At 39.8% G+C, this 20,798-nt stretch overlaps 1 protein-coding gene across 4 annotated transcripts in view; it reads left to right on the forward strand.

Moving 5' to 3' along the window:
• The window catches only part of ATP6V1A (ATPase H+ transporting V1 subunit A), a 68,998-nt gene extending 66,869 nt beyond the window's left edge, over window positions 1–2,129 (forward strand). For all 4 annotated transcript variants that reach the window (XM_066241629.1, XM_066241626.1, XM_066241627.1 and 1 more), the window contains exon 15: window positions 144–2,129. In XM_066241629.1, coding sequence (XP_066097726.1) covers window positions 144–236 — 93 coding nt within the window. In that variant the 3' untranslated portion in view covers window positions 237–2,129. The remainder of the gene's footprint in view (window positions 1–143) is intronic.
• Window positions 2,130–20,798: the final 18,669 nt, after the last annotated feature.

A 20,798-nucleotide genomic window follows, 5' to 3' on the forward strand; every position in this document is an offset into this window, starting at 1 on the left:
AAAAAAGCGAAGTAAGGGTAATTTTCACTCAGCCTATGTTTACCAGAGTTCCTCAGTCAACCTCAGAATGTATTATAAGTAACTTACTACAAGTCATGAAAGTTATTTTCCAAAGGTAACTTGAATTCTGTAATATCTTTCAGGATCCAGTGAAAGACGGTGAGGCAAAGATCAAGGCCGACTATGCACAACTTCTTGAAGACATGCAGAATGCATTCCGCAGCCTGGAAGATTAGAACTGTGACTTCTTTCCTCCTTTTCCTCAGCAAGCTCTCACCTGTGTATATTTTCCTAAATTGCCCATCTCATACCCTTTGCTTCTTGACTGTGTGGCTTTGAGGCTAGTGCCTATGTGTGTTATTGTTTCCCTGTTTATTTGGTAGGTCTTATTAACCAAACATTCCTTTGTTCCAGTGTTTGAGGACCTCCCTGCTCCTTCTCTGAAGTGGTGAATATAGTGAACATGATGGACAATGGCTGTACTACTGTAAATTTGTATGTAGGGCAACATGATCGATTTATTGTAGACTAAAATCCTTTTGTTAAACCTTACTTTGTTTCGCTAGGAAAAATTCAATATCAAGGACTGTTCTGCATTTCTAGGAAATTCTTTTTAAAATGATATTGAGAACAATCTCTGAGAACTTGATCCACATGGTACTCTTTCTTTTCTTCAAACATCTTAGAAGCCTAAGCTTCTAAGAGTCATGTGGCAGTGCTATGGGCAGTAAAAGTCACCAAGAAGATTTTCAGTAGTAAAGGCTGTTTGTACTTTTAAGGACTAGCTGGGCTATAGTGATGCTTGGGACCAGGGTGGCATTATGTTTTTAAAGATAATGACATGTGTCACATGTTTGCATGTTTGTTTGCTTAGTGAATTTTGAACAACCAATTTACCAATTATAGAAAATAATACTTTCTTTCATGTGGGTTTGGAGTCATAGGCTCACAAGAGTTCTCAGAATATCTGTAGCTAGAGCAGCATAACAGCTTCCATTCAGTTTAATGGGGGTAAAATTGACTCTCATATCTGCTGATAGCAGAATCTGGGTCATGTGAGAAAAGATCATTTCATCCTGTCTTTTAAGTGTATTTTAAAACAATAGTTTCTGTTTTTCTACAATAAGGCACACCACAGAACATCTCTGAGAGCAATAGTTGCCCATTAACTCTTTCTGACCAGTAGTGCTGCACCATTGCTTCCTCTTTGGGAAGAGGAAAGGGCGTGTGAACATGCCTGTCCATCTCAAATACCTAAATGTAATAGCATAAAGTATTTATTTCATGCCTTAATATGTTATTATTTAAATTTTTAGGTAATATATTTCTTTTGGTCTGTTACGGAAAGATGCAGTTTGAAGAGAATTCAGCCGTAGTTTAAATCCTTGCAAATTGCATGTTCTTACAGTGGCCTGCTATTTAAATAAGGAGAGGTATTCTTCCCTACAACTTTTTTTGTAACCTTTCAGAATACTGGAAGATACAATTTTGCCGTGGTTTGTTGAGATGAGGACGTAATGGTGCTGCTTAATCAGTTTGCTTCCAATATGGCCTCCTACCTGAGGCCCTAAGTGGCAATGAAAAGAATTTTTAAAACTTTCTGTTTCTATCTTAAACTTACCAGCAAACTGGGATTGTGAAGGTAACGAATGATATGATGAGGAAAGTTTGATTGACCAAATTTGTTTTTGTAGTTCTGAATTTGCATTGTACATTCTTACTCCTTTTTAAGATTGTTGATGTATGGGTGTGAAAATGCTAGAAAACTATGCTCAGATGTTCTTTTTAAGTGTCCCTTCATGTATATGTTGTAGAATTTCAGATTAGTCACTGATCATATTTCTTTAGTAAAAATGTATTAAAATTGCAACAGTCTTTTAAAAATGATGCAGTTCTGTATTTATTGTGCTGTACCTGGTCCTAAGTGCAGCCAGTTAAACAAGTTTCATATGTATTTTTCCAGTGGTTAATCTCAGGCATTGTACCCTTTGGAAATTTCCTTCCATCCTAAGGAATGAATAGAAGAGACCATATATATTGACTCCTTATCCTTGAGATTTCATTCTATGTGAAAAGTTGTGTATGATTGTTAAAAATCTATGAAAAAATAAAAAGTGGATTTAAATTAACAGTTTTTGTTTGTGTGTGTGTGTAACAAAATCTGCTAGAAAACATGCCATCTTATAGTATTTTGACTAGATGTTTTCAGTATAACTTTTAAATATTTTATTTCTCTCATTCTTTATTGATTGTTACTTAAGATTATGTAATTGAATTGAGTTCCTCACTATAGACTGCAAAAAGTCCTATAATTATATACACTATGATTTGGAAATGTAGTACACAGAATCCCATAGCATTCTGAATATTATTTTTAATTGAAGAAGTCAATGGTTTTTATAAAATACAGTTATAAATTAAAGGATATCAGTGATATGCATTTCTGTTTCTGGTAAATGAATTAAAACCTCACAATCCATAATTTTTCAAGCCAAATTATTTAAGATTCAGTGTAGAAACATGTTACTTGGGACTTATTTTATTTTCTTACATGTACTTTTAACAGTTTCCAAGGAAGTAGAGAAGCAGTGTGGACCCTGGCCAGGTAGCTCAGTTGGTTAGAGTATTGTCCCAATACCCCAAGGTTGCAGGTTCAATTCCTGCTCAGGACACATGCTAGAATCAACCAATGAATGCATAAGTAAGTGGAACTACAATTCAATGTTTCTCTCTCACATGTGCATGCCTTTCTTGTCTCTGTCAAATCAATAAATAAAATTTTTTAAAAAGTGTGGAATGAACAACTTATTACTATTGAATTTATGGGAAAGGATATTATAGAATGTTTGTGTAATTTTGAGTTCATTTGGTAATATCCCAATATCTTAATGTATTGCTACAATGTAAGCATAAAGAAGGGAACTAACTTCCCCAAGTGGGTGTGAGAAAAGGCTAAAATGTTATCAGGGCTTCCTCTAGTGTGAGTTCCCTGAGAAGCTGACTCTGAGACAGTAAGTGTTTGAGTGCAGGCCATTTATTTGTGGAGATGATCATAGGAAACAGCAGTACGGAAGTAGAGAATTGAAACAGAGTTGAAGGAAACCAATGAAAGTGTTCACTATCACACAAGTTGACTCTGGACTATTGAGTATAATCCTGCCTTGGAATTCTAGGAGCAAGTGAAGAATAAGCACCACAGTCATCCCCCCTGGGATGCAAGGGAGCTAGAGTACTTTCATCGATCATTGACAGCCAGCCACCCATGGAAGGCTGTTCCCAAAAGGACAGCAACAGTCGATGCACAAAGATAACTCGGGCACTGGTGGTTACAGAAAAGCCTCTGCAAATGGCTGCAAAGCGGTGTGCACCGAAATGGTAGCCATGGCCCAGGAGATTTATGTAGGGCACTACTAGCAAATTGGCAGGGAGGGAGGGGGTGGAATATGCAATATTCAATCAGTGCTGTTCAGTAAAATAAGGAAGCACACTATAAAAGAGGACACTAAAAAGAGGTTTGATTTTGTGTTTTTTTTAATTTTAAGACTTTTAAGGACAAAGTACACATAACAATTACGGTTCTAAATAGGTAGGTGTGGGGTTTAATTATCCTGAAAATAAAGCACCTTAGACTAATGGGGGTTTTGATCATTTTTTCCAAACCCCTCAGCATAGAAGAGGGAATTGTGACTCGTGTCACATAGCTACCTAATAGAGTACAGGCCTGATTTCTAGTGTCTTTGCACTAAGTCATACTGTACATCTTTTCCTTATTATGTACTTTTCATTCAGAACCAAGAAGTTGGGTTGAATAAATGTGAAGTAGGTAAAGAAACCAGAAGATGCCTGACCAGGTGGTGGTGCCGTGGATAGAACATCGACCTGGGATGCTGAGGACCCAGGTTGGAAACCCCAAGGTCCCTGGCTTGAACATGGGCTCACCAGCTTGAGCGCAGCCACCAGCTTGAGCATGGGATCAGACGACCCCATGGTTGCTGCTTCAGCCCAGAGTCTCTGGCTTGAGCAAGGGGTCACTGGCTTGGCTGCAGCCCCCCGGAAAAGGAAGGCATGTATGAGATGCAATCAATGAACAACTAAAATACCACAACTATGAGTTGATACTTCTCATCTCCCTTCCTGTCTGTCTTTCTATGGCTGGATTCATGAATTATATCTAAACAATAAATATTAATAAAAAATATTTCAAAGAAAAGAAAGAAACCAGAAGATAGAGAGGGGACTGGCTAGACAAGATAGTCATGGGCCATTCTCAGCACCCGGGCCAACTTGCTCCAGTAAAGCCTTGGCTGCAGGAGGGGAAGAGAGAAATAGAAGGGAGAAGGGGAAGGGCAGAGAAGCAGATGGGTGCTTCTCCTGTGTGCCCTGACCAGGAATCAAACCCAGGACATCCACACACTGAACCAACCATCCAGGGCTTAGAATAGATAGCCATTTCTTTTTTTTCTTTTTTTTTTTTAATACATCTCAAGCACTGTAATGACTCAAACCCCACCAATATCCATTGAAAAGTACACAAACAAATACTCTTTAACTATAATACATTTTATAGGAATCTTTATGTTCTGGAATTCTTATCCATCTCACACTTCATGATTTCTTTTTTTATTATTATTATTGATTTAAATTTATTGTGTTTACATAGATTCAAGTGTCCCACTGAATACATCCTCCCGCACCCCCGAGTTCCCCTCAACATCCTTCTTGCCCCCTCCCCCTAACAACCTCCCCGCTTTCCTCCAGGATTTGCTCTTCTGCTCTCTATAATGCTGTTATGTATATATAATTTCACCAAGCTCTTTCCCTTCTCTGATCTCATCCTCTCATCCCCTTTCCCTCTGTCCGCTTTCCCTCTGGTCCCTTTGATCCCTCCTCTGCCTCTATTCTGTTCCTCAGTTCACATTGTTCATTGGATTCCTCATATGAGTGAGGTCATATGATATTTTTATTTCTTGCCTGGCTTATGTCATTTAACATAATAGTTTCCAGGTCCATCCATGTTGTTGCAAAAGGTAGTATTTCCTTCTTTTTCATGGCCCCATAGTATTCCATGTGTATATGTAGTACAGCTTTTTAATCCACTCGTCCACTGAAGGACACTTGGGCTGTATCCAGATCTTCATTATGGTAAACAATGCTTCCATAAACATGGGGGTGCATTTCTTTTTTTGAATCAGTGATTTGGTATTCTTAGTATATATTCCTAAAAGTGGGATGGCTGGGTCAAAAGGCAGTTCCATTTTTAATTTTTGAGGAATCTCCATACCATTTTCCACAGTGGTTGCACCAGTCTGCATTCCCACAGGAGGGTTCCCTTTACTCCACATCCTCACCAGCACTTATGTTTTGTTTTGTTAATGTGTCATTCTGACTGGTGTGAGGTGATATCTCATTGTGGTTTTAATTTGCATTTCTCTAGTGATTAGTGATGTTGAACATTTTTTTCTTTTGCCTATTGGCCATCTGTCCTCTTTGACGTGTCTATTCATTTCTTTTGCCCATTTTTGATTTGATTATGTTCCTTGATTTCTCTTATCAATGTTTTATAATTTTCTGTGTACAAGTCTTTAACCTCCTTGGTTAAATTTACAGCTAGGTACTTTCTTTGTTGTTGTTGCAGTAGTGAAGGGGATTGTTTTCTTAATTTCTCTTTTGGACAGTTTATTGTTGGTGAATAAAAATGCCACTGGTTTTGAATATTAATTTTATATCCTGCCACCTTGCTGAATTCATTTATTAGATCCAGTCGTTTTTTTACTGAGACTTTAGGGTTTTCTATGTACAGTATCATATCATCAGTAAATAATGATAGTTTTACTTCTTCTTTTTCAATTTGGATGCATTTCTAAAATCTTTTTTTTTCTTTTTTTTTTTTTCTTTTTCTGAAGCTGGAAATGGGGAGAGACAGTCAGACAGACTCCTGCATGCACCCCACCGGGATCCACCTGGCACGCCCACCAGGGGTGATGCTCTGCCCCTCTGGGGCATCGCTCTGCCACGACCAGAGCCACTCTAGCGCCTGGGGCAGAGGCCAAGGAGCCATCCCCAGCGCCCGGGCCATCTTTGCTCCAATGGAGCCTTGGCTGCGGGAGGGGAAGAGAGAGACAGAGAGGAAGGGGGGGGTGGAGAAGCAAATGGGCGCTTCTCCTATGTGCCCTGGCCAGGAATCGAACCCGGGTTCCCTGCACACCAGGCTGACGCTCTACCACTGAGCCAACCGGCCAGGGCCGCATTTCTAAAATCTTAAATCTACATTCCTCTTTACTAGATTCCCCGATCTCCTCCCTTGTTCTGTTTACAACAGGACTGTTAACATTTCTTACATCATTGGTTTGGTTGTAATAAATTCCTTGAGGGTTTTTTTTTGTATGGAAAGCTTTTTATTTCTCCTTCTATTTTAAATGATAGCCTTGCTGGATAAAGAAGTCTTGGTTGTAGGATCTTGTTCTGCATTAATCTGAGTATTTCTTGCCATTCCCTTCTTGCCCCAAGTGTTTTTGTTGAGAAGTCGAATGTCATCCTTTTGGGGTCTCCTTTGTAGGTGACTGACTGCTTTTTTCTTGCAGCTTTTAGTATTCTTTCTTTATTTTTTAGCTTTGGTTTTTTAATTATGATGTGTCTTCGTTTAGGTTTATTTGGGTTCCTTTTTAATGAGATTCTCTGTGCTTCTTGAACTTGTGTGACTTTTTCCTGCATCAATTTCAGGACATTTTCAGCTATGATTTCTTTGGTCAGGTTCTCTATCCCTTGTTCTTTCTCTTCTCCTTCAGGAACCCCTATGATGCAGATGTTGTTTCTCTTCCTATTGTAACAGAGCTCTCTTAGAGTTTTCTCAGACATTTTGATCATCTTTTTCTTTTGCTGTTCTGCTTCCATGCTTTTGCTTATCTTGTCCTCTAAATTGCTGATTCGATCCTCTTTTTCATCCCGCCTGCTTTTCATTCCTTGTAGTGTAGTCTTCATTTCTGATATTGTGTTTATCATTTCTGTCTGATCCTTTTTTTATGATTTCAATGTCCTTTTTGATGCCAGATATCTCATTGTTTAGGTACTCATGTTGTCTATCTATGGTTGCTCTTAGATCCTTGAGCATCCTCACAATCATTATTCTAAACTCTGCATCTGGCATCTTAGTTATTTCCATTTCATTCAATTCTTTTTCTGGGGATTTTTCCTGTTGATTCATTTGAATTGCACTTCTCTGTCTTCCCATTTTGTCTCGATACAGACTGCTCCTTCAAATATGTTGTTTGTGTAGCTGAGTATAAGGTTGGAGTTGTCTGACTCCAGCTTTTAGTTGTGTAATTTCTAAATCTTCCTGGAATGGCTTCAGCTGTTTATAATCCATTGTGGACTACTTGTCTGCTGCTACTGCTCTTTTTGCTGTTTGTGACAATGTTTTCTATGCCTTAGCTAGGCCAGGTGTGAGGAGCCTTTCCTTAAGATACCACTCTAACTATGGTTATTAGGTCTTGAGCTGATGTTCTCCGTATCTGGCCACTGGATGTACCAGCCCTGGACCTCCCAGGCCGGAAACTGGCAAAGACCATTGGGAGTCACCACTTTTGACTGGCCCTCAGCAACCTTCTTGGAGCTACAGAATCATCTTCTCCTCATCCAACACCCGATCCTCCAAGTTGGCCATCTTGGGCTGCTCTCGATAGCCATTTCTTAACCAAAATTAGATACAAGTGGGGAGGAACAAGAATATAAGCATTAATAATTATCTTACAAAAGACTTGTAACCAGATTGTATAAAGAACTACAAGTAAAAAAAAATGGCAAAGCTCTTAATAGATAAATGGGTATAAACTTGAACAGGCACCTAAAAAAAGACCAGTTAACATGGAAAAGGTGCTCAGCTTCTAGTTATCAGGCAAGTTAAAATTACAGTGAGATACCATTTCATACCCACTAGAAGGATTAAAATGGAAAGGACAAAGAATTCCAGGTTTTGGTGAGGGTATGTAGCAACTAAAAACTGTTGTACATTTTACAGGGAGCATTAATTTGCATAACCATTTTGAAGAACTATTCTGGTTAGATCTACAAAGCTGAATTAGAAATACCTAAGAATGGAAGAATCCCATTCCTAGGTCTATATACAATATATGTGTGTGTTCACCAAAAGACATGTACCGGAATATTCATGGCACTATTTGTAACAGCCCAAAACTGGCTACTACCTAAAGATAGTTTAGAAAAATGAATGAGTAAATTATGTGAAATACTATTATAGAAATGAAAGTTCATGTAACAACATGTATAAATCTCACAAACCTAATGTTTCGTTGAAGAAGCCAAACAAAAGAATACATACTGTATGATTTCATTTATATAGAATTCAAAAACATAGAACAAAGACATGGTGTTTGAAGTCAGGATAGTAGTTACACATGGTGGCAAAGGGGATGTTAAAAACAGAAGGGGCATATGGGGACTTCTGGAGTATTGGTAATATTCTGATTTCTGGTGTGGGTCCTGCTTACACAAGTGTGTTCATTTTGGAAATTTTCACATGATTCAAGTATTTTTTCTGTGTGAAAGTCATACTCAAATTTACAAAAAACATTACAAAGGGATTTTTTTTTATTTAAACTAGTTTTGCATTAAGAACTAGTGATTTTTAAATGCTTTTAAATTTTACCTAATCAAGTTTTTGTTTGATTTTTTAAAAATGTGCTTCTTCAGCAGGGGTGATAGATTTAAACTTTTTAAAATTTTTTTATACTAAGTTAAAAAATTAAGTTCCTTGCTACTTCTTTTTTAAAATTAATTTTTTTCCATTACAGTTTACATTCAATATTATTTTGTATTACTTTCAGGTGTACATAGTGGGACAATCACTATGTGTACAAAGTGTTCCCCCCAATACTTCTAGTAGCCACCAGGCCCTATACATACTTATTACAATATTATTGACTATATTTCCTACGTTGTACTTTACAACATAGACTATTTTCTAACTACCAATCTGTACTTCTCAATCCCTTCACCTTTTTCACCTAGTCCCCCAAACCCTTCCCTCTGGCAACCATCAGCCTGTATCTATTAGTCTGCTTCTATTTGTTTGTTCATTTATATTGATCTTTAGATTCCAAATATAAGTGAAATCCAGTGGTATTTGTCTTTCTCCGAATGACTTATTTCACTTAGTATAATACCTTCTAGGTCCATCCATGCTGTCACAAATGGGAAGATTTTTGTTTTTTATGGCCGAGCAATATTTCATTATATATATGTACCATAGCTTTTTTTTTACCCAGTCCTCTATTGATGGACAGTAGGGTCACTTCCATAGCTTGGCTATTGTAAATAATACTGCAATGAACGTAGGGGTGCATATATTCTTTTGAATTAGAGTTTTGGGTTTCTTCAGCTACATACCCAGAAGTGGAACCACTAGGTCTTAAGACCATTCTGTTTTTAATTTTTTAAGACACCTCCATACTATTTTCCATAGAGGCTGCACCTATCTGTGTTCCAACCAGCAGTACACAGCAGTTCCCATTTTCTCCACATCCTCACCAACATTTGTTTATTTGTTGATGATAGCCACCCTGACATGTGTGAAGTGATATCTCATTGTGGTTTTAATTTGCATTTCTTTGATGGTTAGTGATGTTGAGCATCTTTTCATAAGTCTGTTGGCCATCTATATGATCTCTTTGGGGCAGTGTCTATTTAGGTTCTTTGCTATTTTTTAACTGGCTTGTTAGTTTTCTGTTGTTGAGTTGTATGAGTTCTTTATAAATTTTGGATTATCAACTCCTTATCAAGTGTATCACTGGTAAATATGCTCTCCCATCCAGTGGGTTCCCTTTTCAATTTGTTGATGGTTTCCTTTGCTGTGCAAACATTTTTTAGTTTGATAAAGCCTTGTTTGTTTGTTTGTTTGTTTTCCTTGTCCAAGGAGATATATCAGAAAAAATATTACTAAGAGAAATGCCCAAGATTTTACTGCCTAAGTTTTCTTCTAGGACATTTATGGTTTCAAGTCTAACGTTTAAGTCTTTAATACATTTTTGAGTTTATTCTTGAATATGATGTTAGAAGGTGGTGTAGTTTCTTTTCTTTTTCTTTTTTCACATCATCTGTCAAATTTTCCCAACAGCATTTATCGAAGAGACTGTCTTGACCCCATCATATGTACTTACCTCCTTTTGTCAAATATTAATGGTCCATATAGGTGTGGGTTTATTTCTGGCCTCTCTATTCTGTTTCATTGATCTATATGCCTGTTCTTATGCCAATACCATGGTATTTTGATTACTATGGGTATATAGTCAAGTTTGATATCAGCATGATACCTACAACTTTGTTTTTTCTCAAGATCGCTTTGACTGAATAGGGTCTTTTGTGATTCCATATAATTTTTGGATTATTTGTCTTAGTTCTGTGAAATATGACATTAGTACCTGCATTTGATAGGAATTGCTTTGAATCTATAGACTGCTTCAGGTAGTATGGACATTTTAACAATGCTAATTTTTGCTATCCATGAATTAGGAATATATGCTTCCATTTATTTGTATCTTCTTGTTTCTTTCTTCAGTGTCTTCCAAGTAGAAGTCTTTCTCTCCTTGGTTAAATTTATTCCAGGTATTTTATTAACTTTTTTGATGCAATTGTAAATTTGTTTTGGTGCAATTTTTTTTCTTAGTTTCCTTTTGTGATAGTGCATTGCTAGTGTTTAAAAATGCAACTTAGTTCCACCTAACTATTTTGTATCCTGCTTTTTTACTGAATTTTGTTATCCGTTCTAGTAGTTTTTTTGGTGGAATCCTTAGGGTTCTCTAAATGTGGTATTATATTATTTGCAAACAATGACAGTTTTACCTCTTCTTTTCCAACTTCTTTTCCATTTTCTCTTTCTGTCTGATTATTGTGGCTAAGACTGCCAGTACTATTGTAAATAAGATTGGCAAAAGCAAACATCTATGTCTTGTTCTTGATCTTAAGGGAAACACTTTAGTTTTTGCCCATTGAGTATGATGTTGGCTGTGGATTTGTCATGTAAAGCCTTTGTTATGTTTCCTCTATTCCCACTTTGCTTAAAGTTTTTAACATAAATGGGTGATGGAATTTTTTTAAGCAGGTGAGCAAGAGAGAGAGAGAGATGAGAAGCATCAACTTACTGTTGCAGCACTTTAGTTGTTCACTGATTGCTTCGCATATGTACCTTAACTGGGGGCTCAAGCTGAACCAGTGCCAGCGACCGTGGGCTTCAAGTCAGTGACCTTTGGGCTCAAGCCAGTAATAATGGGATCATGTCTATGATCCCACACTCAAGCCTGAGACACCATGCTCTAGGAGGGCTTAATTTCTGATCTTTTAAAAAGACAGAAAGCAGAAGGGAGAGAGAGGGGAAGGGGAAGGGAAGTATTTGTTGTTCCACTCATTCATGCATTTTCTTTTTCTTTTCTTTTCTTTTTGGTTGCTTCCTGTGTGTGCCCTGAGCAGAGATTGAACCTGCAACCTTTACTTTTGGGACCACACTCTTAACTGACTAAGCCAAACAGCCAGAGCTCTATCTTGTATTCTTTAAACCACACAACATCTCTAAGACAGGGTTACTATTGTTATTATTCCTCTTTCTTGCCAGATATAGAAGCAGATGAGAAGCATGGAAGAAAGTTGTAAACAATCATATAGTTAGTGAACACTGGAGCCGGATTTTATTTTATTTTATTTATTTATTTTTTTGTATTTTTCTGAAGCTGGAAACGGGAAGAGACAGTCAGACAGACTCCCGCATGGGCCCGTCCGGGATCCACCCGGCACGCCCACCAGGGGCAACGCTCTGCCCACCAGGGGGTGTCGCTCTGCTGCGACCAGAGCCACTCTAGCACCTGGGGCAGAGGCCAAGGAGCCATCCCCAGCGCCCGGGCCATCTTTGCTCCAATGGAGCCTTGGCTGCGGGAGGGGAAGAGAGAGACAGAGAGGAAGGAGGGGGGGGTGGGGGTGGAGAAGCAAATGGGCGCTTCTCCTATGTGCCCTGGCCAGGAATCGAACCCAGGTCCCCCCGCACGCCAGGCCGACGCTCTACCGCTGAGCCAACCGGCCAGGGCCTGGAGCCGGATTTTAAATCCACTTCTGTTTAACTAAAAGCTTTTTCCCTTAACCACCCAATTATGCGCATTATTTAGATTGAAGATTTTCAGTGACTTTTGTGAAAAGTAATTTAACCTTTTTATTTTGCTTTTTAAAATCATTAGGCCCTGGCCAGTTGGCTCAGTGGTAAAGTGTCAGCCCAGGGTGTGGAAGTCCCAGGTTTGACTCCCAGCCAGGGCACACAGGAGAAGTGCCCATCTGTTTCTTCCCCCTTCCCCCTCTCCTTTCTCTCTATCTCTCTCTTCCCCTCCCACAGCCAAGGCTCCATTGGAGCAAAGTTGGCCTGGGCGCTGAGGATGGCTCTATGGTCTCCGCTTCAGGCATTAGTATGGCTCTGGTTGCAATGGAGCAATCCCCCAGATGGGCAGAGAGTTGCTCCCTAATGGGCTTGCTGGGTGGATCCTGGTCAGGTGCATGTGGGAGTCTTTCTCTCTGCCTCCTCACTTCTCACTTCAGAAAAATACAAAAAAAAAAAATCATTAGGTAACAATGATCACCGATGCTAAATAAAAAAGGTGTTTAAATGTTAGAATGCAATTCTATTTTTAATGGCTACTACCAAAAATGTTCTGGAGTTAAAATATGCAATTAAAGTAAGTAGTAAGATGTTAGGATAAGATTAAAAAGATCACAAATAAAAATATTACCTGTAGCTTACCCTGTTGGTGAACTGCCTGTAGCCCCCTACCAGCCCTGTTCATCCATCCTCCTGTTGAGTGTTGGCTGCTAGAACTTACAGCAGCACATTTACACTGAAACTTGTCCTAAACCAACAGAAGGTGCCACATCTAGCAATGCTTGGAAGCTTAAGACTTGTGTCTGCCGCCACACTTGTCAGTGGTCACAAGACAATATGACGGTATCACTGACCCATCCTCTTGTCTCAAGGTGAGACAAGTCTGTCATGACTGACATTTATGCTCTAGACCTCCAGATGGAGTCAGGCTGAGGACAAACTTCAGCCGCGTCCACATCAGTGTCTACTTCTCTCCTTCCTCCCTCACTCCCTTGTACGTTTCCCCTGAACAGTTCATCCTCAATAAGTCACTTTCCCAGGGATCTCTTTCTCAGGTTTTTCTTTCTAGGGAACTGAACTAAACACATTACTGTCCACTTCCTCCCTCTGTACCATTTCCTCTTCCACAGGGATTTTCATTGAGTAGAAATAACTACTATGATTTTTCTAGCCACGCTGAATATGATCAGATAAGCATCTTGTTCTGAGAAGTTTTCACTAAAAGAAGGTCTTCAAATTGTAGACTTCATTTTGAGAGAAAATTTGAATGCACATCTTTTTCTTCTATGCTTTTCTTCTGTTTTAGGATCTGAATCACAGGTACATGCTGCTTTCCAGGGCTTGTGCTTTGTTTTAAATGCACCATTGTGGTCTAGCACAAGATACTCACTGACATTAGTATTTTCTTCTTGGTTTCCAACAAACAGAGAAACATAAAAATACTACATATTTTACAATTTATACATATTTAACATTGGATTCTATTCTCAATGAGCACAGTGTCTATTCCTACCTTTAGAAGGCAAAATTAAAGCATTTATCCATTAAGTCGTTAAAATTATAACTGCTAAATTGTAAATGATCCCATTAGAGATTAAAAAAAAATACTCCTGTGGCCTGTTAGATTCAATAAAATAGATAAGTAGTTTCTAAACATGTATAATTTTTAAGAAGAGTGTTATATAAAGGAAAACATTATCTCAACGTGTTTGATGATCTCTGAATTTAATTACACCATCAACAGTCTATTAGAAAACACTGGCTTATATCTTTGTAAAAGCAAAGCATTTCTACTTAAAATAGCAATGCTAAAATTGTGAGTTAATAGATATCATTAAGACAAAGGGATGGGGAGGAGTCAAATTTGGGTATGCTTACTTATTTAACACCATAGGTGATAGCGCTACATTAGATAATACAAGGCATTCTATTTCAGAAATTGGCTCAAGGTGGATTTAAATAATTCACAGTTTAATGACATGAAATCTAGAAACCCAATACCTTTAGCAAATGACGTAGAAACTCTTGCGCCTCTCTCTTTAGCTTCTACTTTACATGTATTCTTAGCTTTTATGAGTCTCTGAAATTGCTCTGTCCATTGGATCTCCTCCTGTTCTCCCCGGAAATGTTATCCATTTATCCTGGACCTCTTTTTCTCTTCCCAACTCTTTGCTTGCCTTTGTGCAACTGCAGAAAAACACACGCCTATGCAAGCTAGTTTCATTTTGTTTTGTTTTGTTTTTGACAGATTATAATAGTTCATAATTATTTGAAGTAAAGAAAGTTGCAAAAATAGTACAAAGGCTTCCCATATACTCTTTACTCTGGTTCTGCAATTATTAACATTTCTGTGTTGCTTCATTTGTTTTATTACTCTGTGCATAATTGTTTTCTGAATTATTTGAGAGTGAGTTAAACCTAACCTAACTACTTCAGTTAAAGCTAAGTAAATATGCATCCTTGTGTATATTTTTTAAAACAAGGACTTTCTCATAATTAACCATACCAAATATTATACACACATAATTACCAAAACACAATACAATCGACGTTGAATAAATCATATAATCTAATCTGCAGACTTTATTCAAAATTTTGCAGATGTCCCAATAATGTTTATGACAAAAAAAATTTTTTTTTCCGGTCAGGGTCCAATCCAGGATCACACATTGCATGTTGCCACGTCTTTCATCCCCTTCAATATGTAGCATTCCTTTAGTTTTTTATGGCTTTCATGAGCTTACCTTTTTTGAAGAATTCAAGTCAATTGTTGTGTAGAATTGCTCAGTTTGAATTTGTCTGATGTTTCCTCATGATTAGATTCACAGTATGCATTTTTGGCTCTCTATGTAGTTAGCACTTTGCTTTTGTTATTTAACAACATATTTTTGCCGATCTTTCCATCTCAGAATAGTTTCCTTTTCTTTGGCCATTATTTCTTTAGATATTCTTTTCTGTCCCTTTCTCTCTCCTCTTCTTCTGGCACTTCCATTATGTGTATGTTCATGCTCTTGATGTTGTTCCACAGATCTCTCATGTTCATTTTTTATTAATTTTTTAAAAAAATTTCTGCTCCTAGCCCTGGCCGGTTGGCTCAGCGGTAGAGCGTCGGCCTAGCGTGCGGAGGACCCGGGTTCGATTCCCGGCCAGGGCACACAGGAGAAGCGCCCATTTGCTTCTCCACCCCTCCGCCGCGCTTTCCTCTCTGTCTCTCTCTTCCCCTCCCGCAGCCAAGGCTCCATTGGAGCAAAGATGGCCCGGGCGCTGGGGATGGCTCTGTGGCCTCTGCCTCAGGCGCTAGAGTGGCTCTGGTCGCAACATGGCGACGCCCAGGATGGGCAGAGCATCGCCCTCTGGTGGGCAGAGCGTCGCCCCTGGTGGGCGTGCTGGGTGGATCCCGGTCGGGCGCATGCGGGAGTCTGTCTGACTGTCTCTCCCCGTTTCCAGCTTCAGAAAAATGAAAAATGAAAAAAAAAAAAAAAATTTCTGCTCCTTGGATTAGATAATCTCCACTAAATTATCTTTAAATTTGCTTGCTCAAATCTGCTATTGAGCACTTCTAGTGATTTTTAATTTCAGTTATTGTACTTTTCAACTCCAGAATTCCTATGTGGTTCCTTTTATAATTTCTTTACTGATACTTTCTCTGTGGTGAAACATTGTTCTCATGGGTTTCATTTTTGTACATGGTTTCCTTTAACTTGTTGAGCATATATAAAATAGTTGATTTAAAGTTTTATCTGTTCAATGTCTAGGCTTCATTAGGGACAGTTTCTATTAATTTTTCCTCTCTATGTGAATCATATTTTCTTATTTCCTTCAAGACTTGTAATAATTTTTTGTTAAAAACTGGCCAATTTGAATATTATAATGGGGCAACTCTGTGGAAATCAGATTGTCTGTCCTCCCAAGATTTGTTGTTGCTGCTTGTTCTGGTATTTGTTGTTTGTTTGTTTAGTGACTTTTATGACCTATTTTTTTTATTTTATTTACGTATTGATTTTAGAGAGAGAGGAAGAGGAGGATGAGAGAGAGAGAGAGAGAGAGAGAAAGAAAGAGAGAGAAAGAGTCATTAAGTTGTTCCACTTATTTTGGTTGATTCTTGTATGTGCCCTGACCAGGGATTGAACCTGCAACTTGGTGTATCAGAATGACACTCTAACCAACTGAGTTACCTGGCCAGGGTTACTGAAATATTATTTTTTATTGTGGTAAAATATACATAACAAAATTTACCATTTTAAGTGTACTGTTCAGTGGCATTAAGTGCATTCATATTTCTGAGCAATTCTCACCACCATCCACCTTCAGCACTTTTCGTCTTTCCAAACGGAAATTGTGTACTCACTAAACATTTGCTCTTCATTCAGTACCACCTCGCCCAGCCCCTTGAAATCACCATTAAACTCTCTGTTCTCAATGAATCTGACTACTCTAGGTACCTCATAAACTGAACTAATTTTGTAAAGATTGTACTCTTTGTCATGTGTGGCCACAGAAATCTCTGTTCTGGTGGCTTAGTGATCAGCTAATGATTTGACAGATATTTCCTTAAATCCTTAGAACCAAAAAGAGGAAAGGAAGGAAGGAAGGAAGGAAGGAAGGAAGGAAGGAAGGAAGGAAGGAAGGAAGGAAGGAAGGAAGGAAGGAGGGAAGGAGGGACGGAGGGAGGGAGGGAGGGAGGAAGGAAGGAAGGAAGGAAGGAAGGAAGGAAGGAAGGAAGGAAGGAAGGAAGGAAGGAAGGAAGGGGGACTACTAGTCTTTGCAGATGGCTGTGTGTGTGTGTGTGTGTGTGTTTTGTGTGTTCTGTCAGGCTTTCATACCCAGACACACAGTTTACCTCTCTGCCTTAGTTCTCCACTCCTGCTTGCACAGAACCTGAAGATCAGCCCGAGGTGAGAGCTCAGGGCCTTCTTAGGTCTTTTCAGGGCATGCTTCCAAATCTGGGCATGTGTATGGCTTTCTAGATTTTTAGGAGTTTGTGGGAGCTTTTCAAAGCTTTTATTCCCCCCAAACAATTCATTCCCAGCCTTTCATCCCAAACTTTTCAGGATGTCTTGTTTGCCTCAACTGTTTTCCCTTGTCCATGTTGCAGTGTCTAATAATACGCCTTCAAATGTTTTCAAATACTGCCCTCAGCACCTGCCTGCTTCCCATCACCTTCAGGCAGGCTGTCCCATCCCTGGGAGAGTTCTGAATTAGGTGAAATAAACGCAAATCCTTGAGCGGCTTCTTCAGGGAGCCACTGGACAGGTCAAAGCAAACAACCACAATTCTTTGAAAATAATGTCTGTATTTCTCCTTCCAATATTAGGAACCAGTACCAGGGATGTACGCTATTGTGGAGGGTGGGGCTGCAACAGGGTAAATTAAAGTGTCACAAGCTCTTTTACTGAAACTCAGCCATTTTTTCTTAACTAAGCTCTCCCTTGATTGCTTTAAGTTTTTGATTGGATTCCAGAGTTCTGAATAAGTTGACCCTGACAGCTTTTGTTGGTTTATTTATTGCTTTTGTGAAGGTACAGACGTTCAAACTCCCTACTTCTGCCATTTTTTGTTGTTGATCTTACTCCCTCTCATTATTGAAATAAATAAATAAATAAAGGTACAGCACAGAATTCCAATGGATGCATGTGTACAGTTTATTTAGGCTGGCCTTCATTGATGAACATTTGTTTCCAATTTTTGCTACTGCAAACAATTCTCCAATGAGTAACTTTGTACATTATTTTGCATGTGTAAAATTAAATTTATAGGAAAACTCCGGAAGTGGAATTGCTTCTAGAGTATATGTATTTTGTAATTTTTTTTTTTTTTTATTTTTCCGAAGCTGGAAACAGGGAGAGACAGTCAGACAGACTCCCACATGCGCCCCACCAGGATCCACCCGGCACGCCCACCAGGGGCGACGCTCTGCCCACCAGAGGGCCATGCTCTGCCCCTCCGGGGCATCGCTCTGTTGCGACCAGAGCCACTCTAGTGCCTGGGGCAGAGGCCGAGGAGCCATCCCCAGCGCCCGGGCCATCTTTGCTCCAATGGAGCCTCGACTGCGGGAGGGGAAGAGAGAGACAGAGAGGAAGGAGAAGGGGAGGGGTGGAGAAGCAGATGGGCACTTCTCCTGTGTGCCCTGGCCGGGAATCAAACCTGGGACTTCTGCACGCCAGGCTGACGCTCCACCACTGAGCCAACCGGCCAGGGCCTATTTTGTAATTTTTATAGCTATTCCCAAAGTGCTATGTCACTTTACACTCCCACCGAGAGTTCCTGTAGCCCCAGTAGTGTTGTCAATAGAATGTGCTTTTCTAATCTAGGAGGTGAAAAATGGTATTATTGTGTGTTTTTGTTTTTATTTATTTTTATTTTTTGTGACAGAGACAGAAGAGAGACAGAGAGAGGGACAGCTAGGGACAGATAGGCAGGAAGGGAAAGAGATGAGAAGCATCGATTCTTCATTGCAGCACCTTAGTTGTTCAATGACTGTTTCTTCTCATATGTGCCTTGACCAGGGGGCTACAGCAGAGTGAGTGACCCCCTTGCTCAAGCCGGTGACCTTGGGCTCAAGTTGGCGAGTTGTGCTCAATTCAGATGAGCTTGCACTCAAGCCAGCGACCTTGGGGTTTCAAACCTGGGTCCTCTGCATCCCAGTCCAACTCTCTAATCCACTGTGATCTTGGTCTTTTTAAAATGTGTTATTTTTTTACTTTGGAATTTGTCATTTTCATAGATCATTCATTTTTCTTTTATGATATCTTCTATTGCTTTTAACATAAACCACCTTTACTTTCTCAAGGATTTGATATTTACTTCTATTATCCTCTTCTTTTTCTTAAAAATTATATTATTGCCCTGGCCGGTGGCTCAGCGGTAGAGCATCGGCCTGGCGTGCGGGGGACCCGGGTTCGATTCCCGGCCAGGGCACATAGGAGAAGCGCCCATTTGCTTCTCCACCCACCCCTCCTTCCTCTCTGTCTCTCTCTTCCCCTCCCGCAGCCAAGGCTCCATTGGAGCAAAGATGGCCTGGGTGCTGGGGATGGCTCCTTGGCCTCTGCCCCAGGTGCTAGAGTGGCTCTGGTCGCGGCAGAGCGACGCCCCCTGGTGGGCAGAGCGTCGCCCCTGGTGGGCGTGCCGGGTGGATCCCGGTCGGGCGCATGCGGGAGTCTGTCTCTCCCCGTTTCCAGCTTCAGAAAAATACAAAAAAAAAAAAAAAAAAAATTATATTATTAAAAACTTTGCCATTCATTCATGGCAAATTGAGTCTAAAACAAGAGTAGTGATTTATTCAGTTCTACCTCAGGATACTCTTTTATCAGATTATTTTCATCTTTTCAGCCTTTAAAAATAGATAAACTATTTAATAGAGGTGACACTCAGGGGAGTTTTAGAAACTGAGCAGTGAGCGGAGGGTGTCAATGCAGGTACTCCGAGGGCTGGGCAAGGGCTGTTAAGGGGGACGGTTAAGGAGGGAGTCTGTGCAGGGGCAGCATTTAATATTGCACACTGAAGAAGATATGGCAGCCAATTGTAGTGTGATTTGGGGCTACCTTATTTTTTTTTAAATGAGAGGAGGGGAGATAGATAGACTCCCTCATGCACCCCGACTGGGATCTGCTCAGCACTGCCCCCCTTCCTGTCTGGGGCTAATGCTCAAACCAATAGAGCCATTGGCTGCAAGAGGGAAAAGGAGAGAGCAGGGGAAAAGGGAGGGGAAGAGAAGCACACGGTCACTTCTCCTGTGTGCCCTGACTGGGGATCTAACCTGGGATGTCTGCTCGCTAGGCCAACGTTCTATCCACTGAGCAAACTGGCCGGGCCTAGGACTACCCTCTTCTGCTATAAAGTACATTATTGGGACAATTACTAGAACTTTATTGTAGTGCAAGGATTAGAGGTAGTGATATAATATTAATTTCTCAATTTTGTTATTCATATTATGCTTTGTAGTATATTTTAGCTTATTTATATATTAGGAGAATGTTCTTGTATTTAGGAAATATTCACAGAAGTATTCTGTGTTGATAGGGGACAATGCTGATAGTTTGTTCTCAAATGGTTCAGAGGAAAGATTATTGTAACATTTGCAACATTTCAGTAAGTTTCAATTTCTTTCAAATGAAACCGTTTTTGAAACACTTCTTTGTTTGTTTGTTTATTTATTTATTTACAGAAGCAGGAGGAGCAGGAAGCATCAACTCCCAAATATGCCTTGACCAGGCAAGCCTGGGGGTCGAACTGGCAACCTCAGCATTCCAGGTTGATGCTTTATCCACTGCACCACCATAGGTCAAGGCCTTGAAATACTTTTAAAATACTTTTGGTATAAGTAACCACCACAATCATCTTGAACCATTAAAAAGACATTGGCAACAACAAACTCTTTCAATCAAAAAATAAAATTCTTGACCTGGCTTCCAGTTCAAGGAATAGGCAGGCCCTGGCTCAGCGGTAGAGCGTCAGCCTGTTGTGTGGAAGTCCTGGGTTTGATTCTCGGTCAGGGCACACAGGAGAAGCGCCCATCTGCTTCTCCACCCCTCCCTCTCTCCTTCCTCTCTATCTCTCTCTTCCCCTCCTGCAGCCAAGGCTCCATTGGAGCAAAGTTGGCCTGGGTGCACTTTGCCTGGGCACTGAGGATGCCTCCATGCCCTCCACCTCAGGT

This window comes from Saccopteryx bilineata, chromosome 8 (assembly GCF_036850765.1).
Source record: "Saccopteryx bilineata isolate mSacBil1 chromosome 8, mSacBil1_pri_phased_curated, whole genome shotgun sequence".
Classification (NCBI taxonomy): Eukaryota; Metazoa; Chordata; class Mammalia; order Chiroptera; family Emballonuridae; genus Saccopteryx; species Saccopteryx bilineata.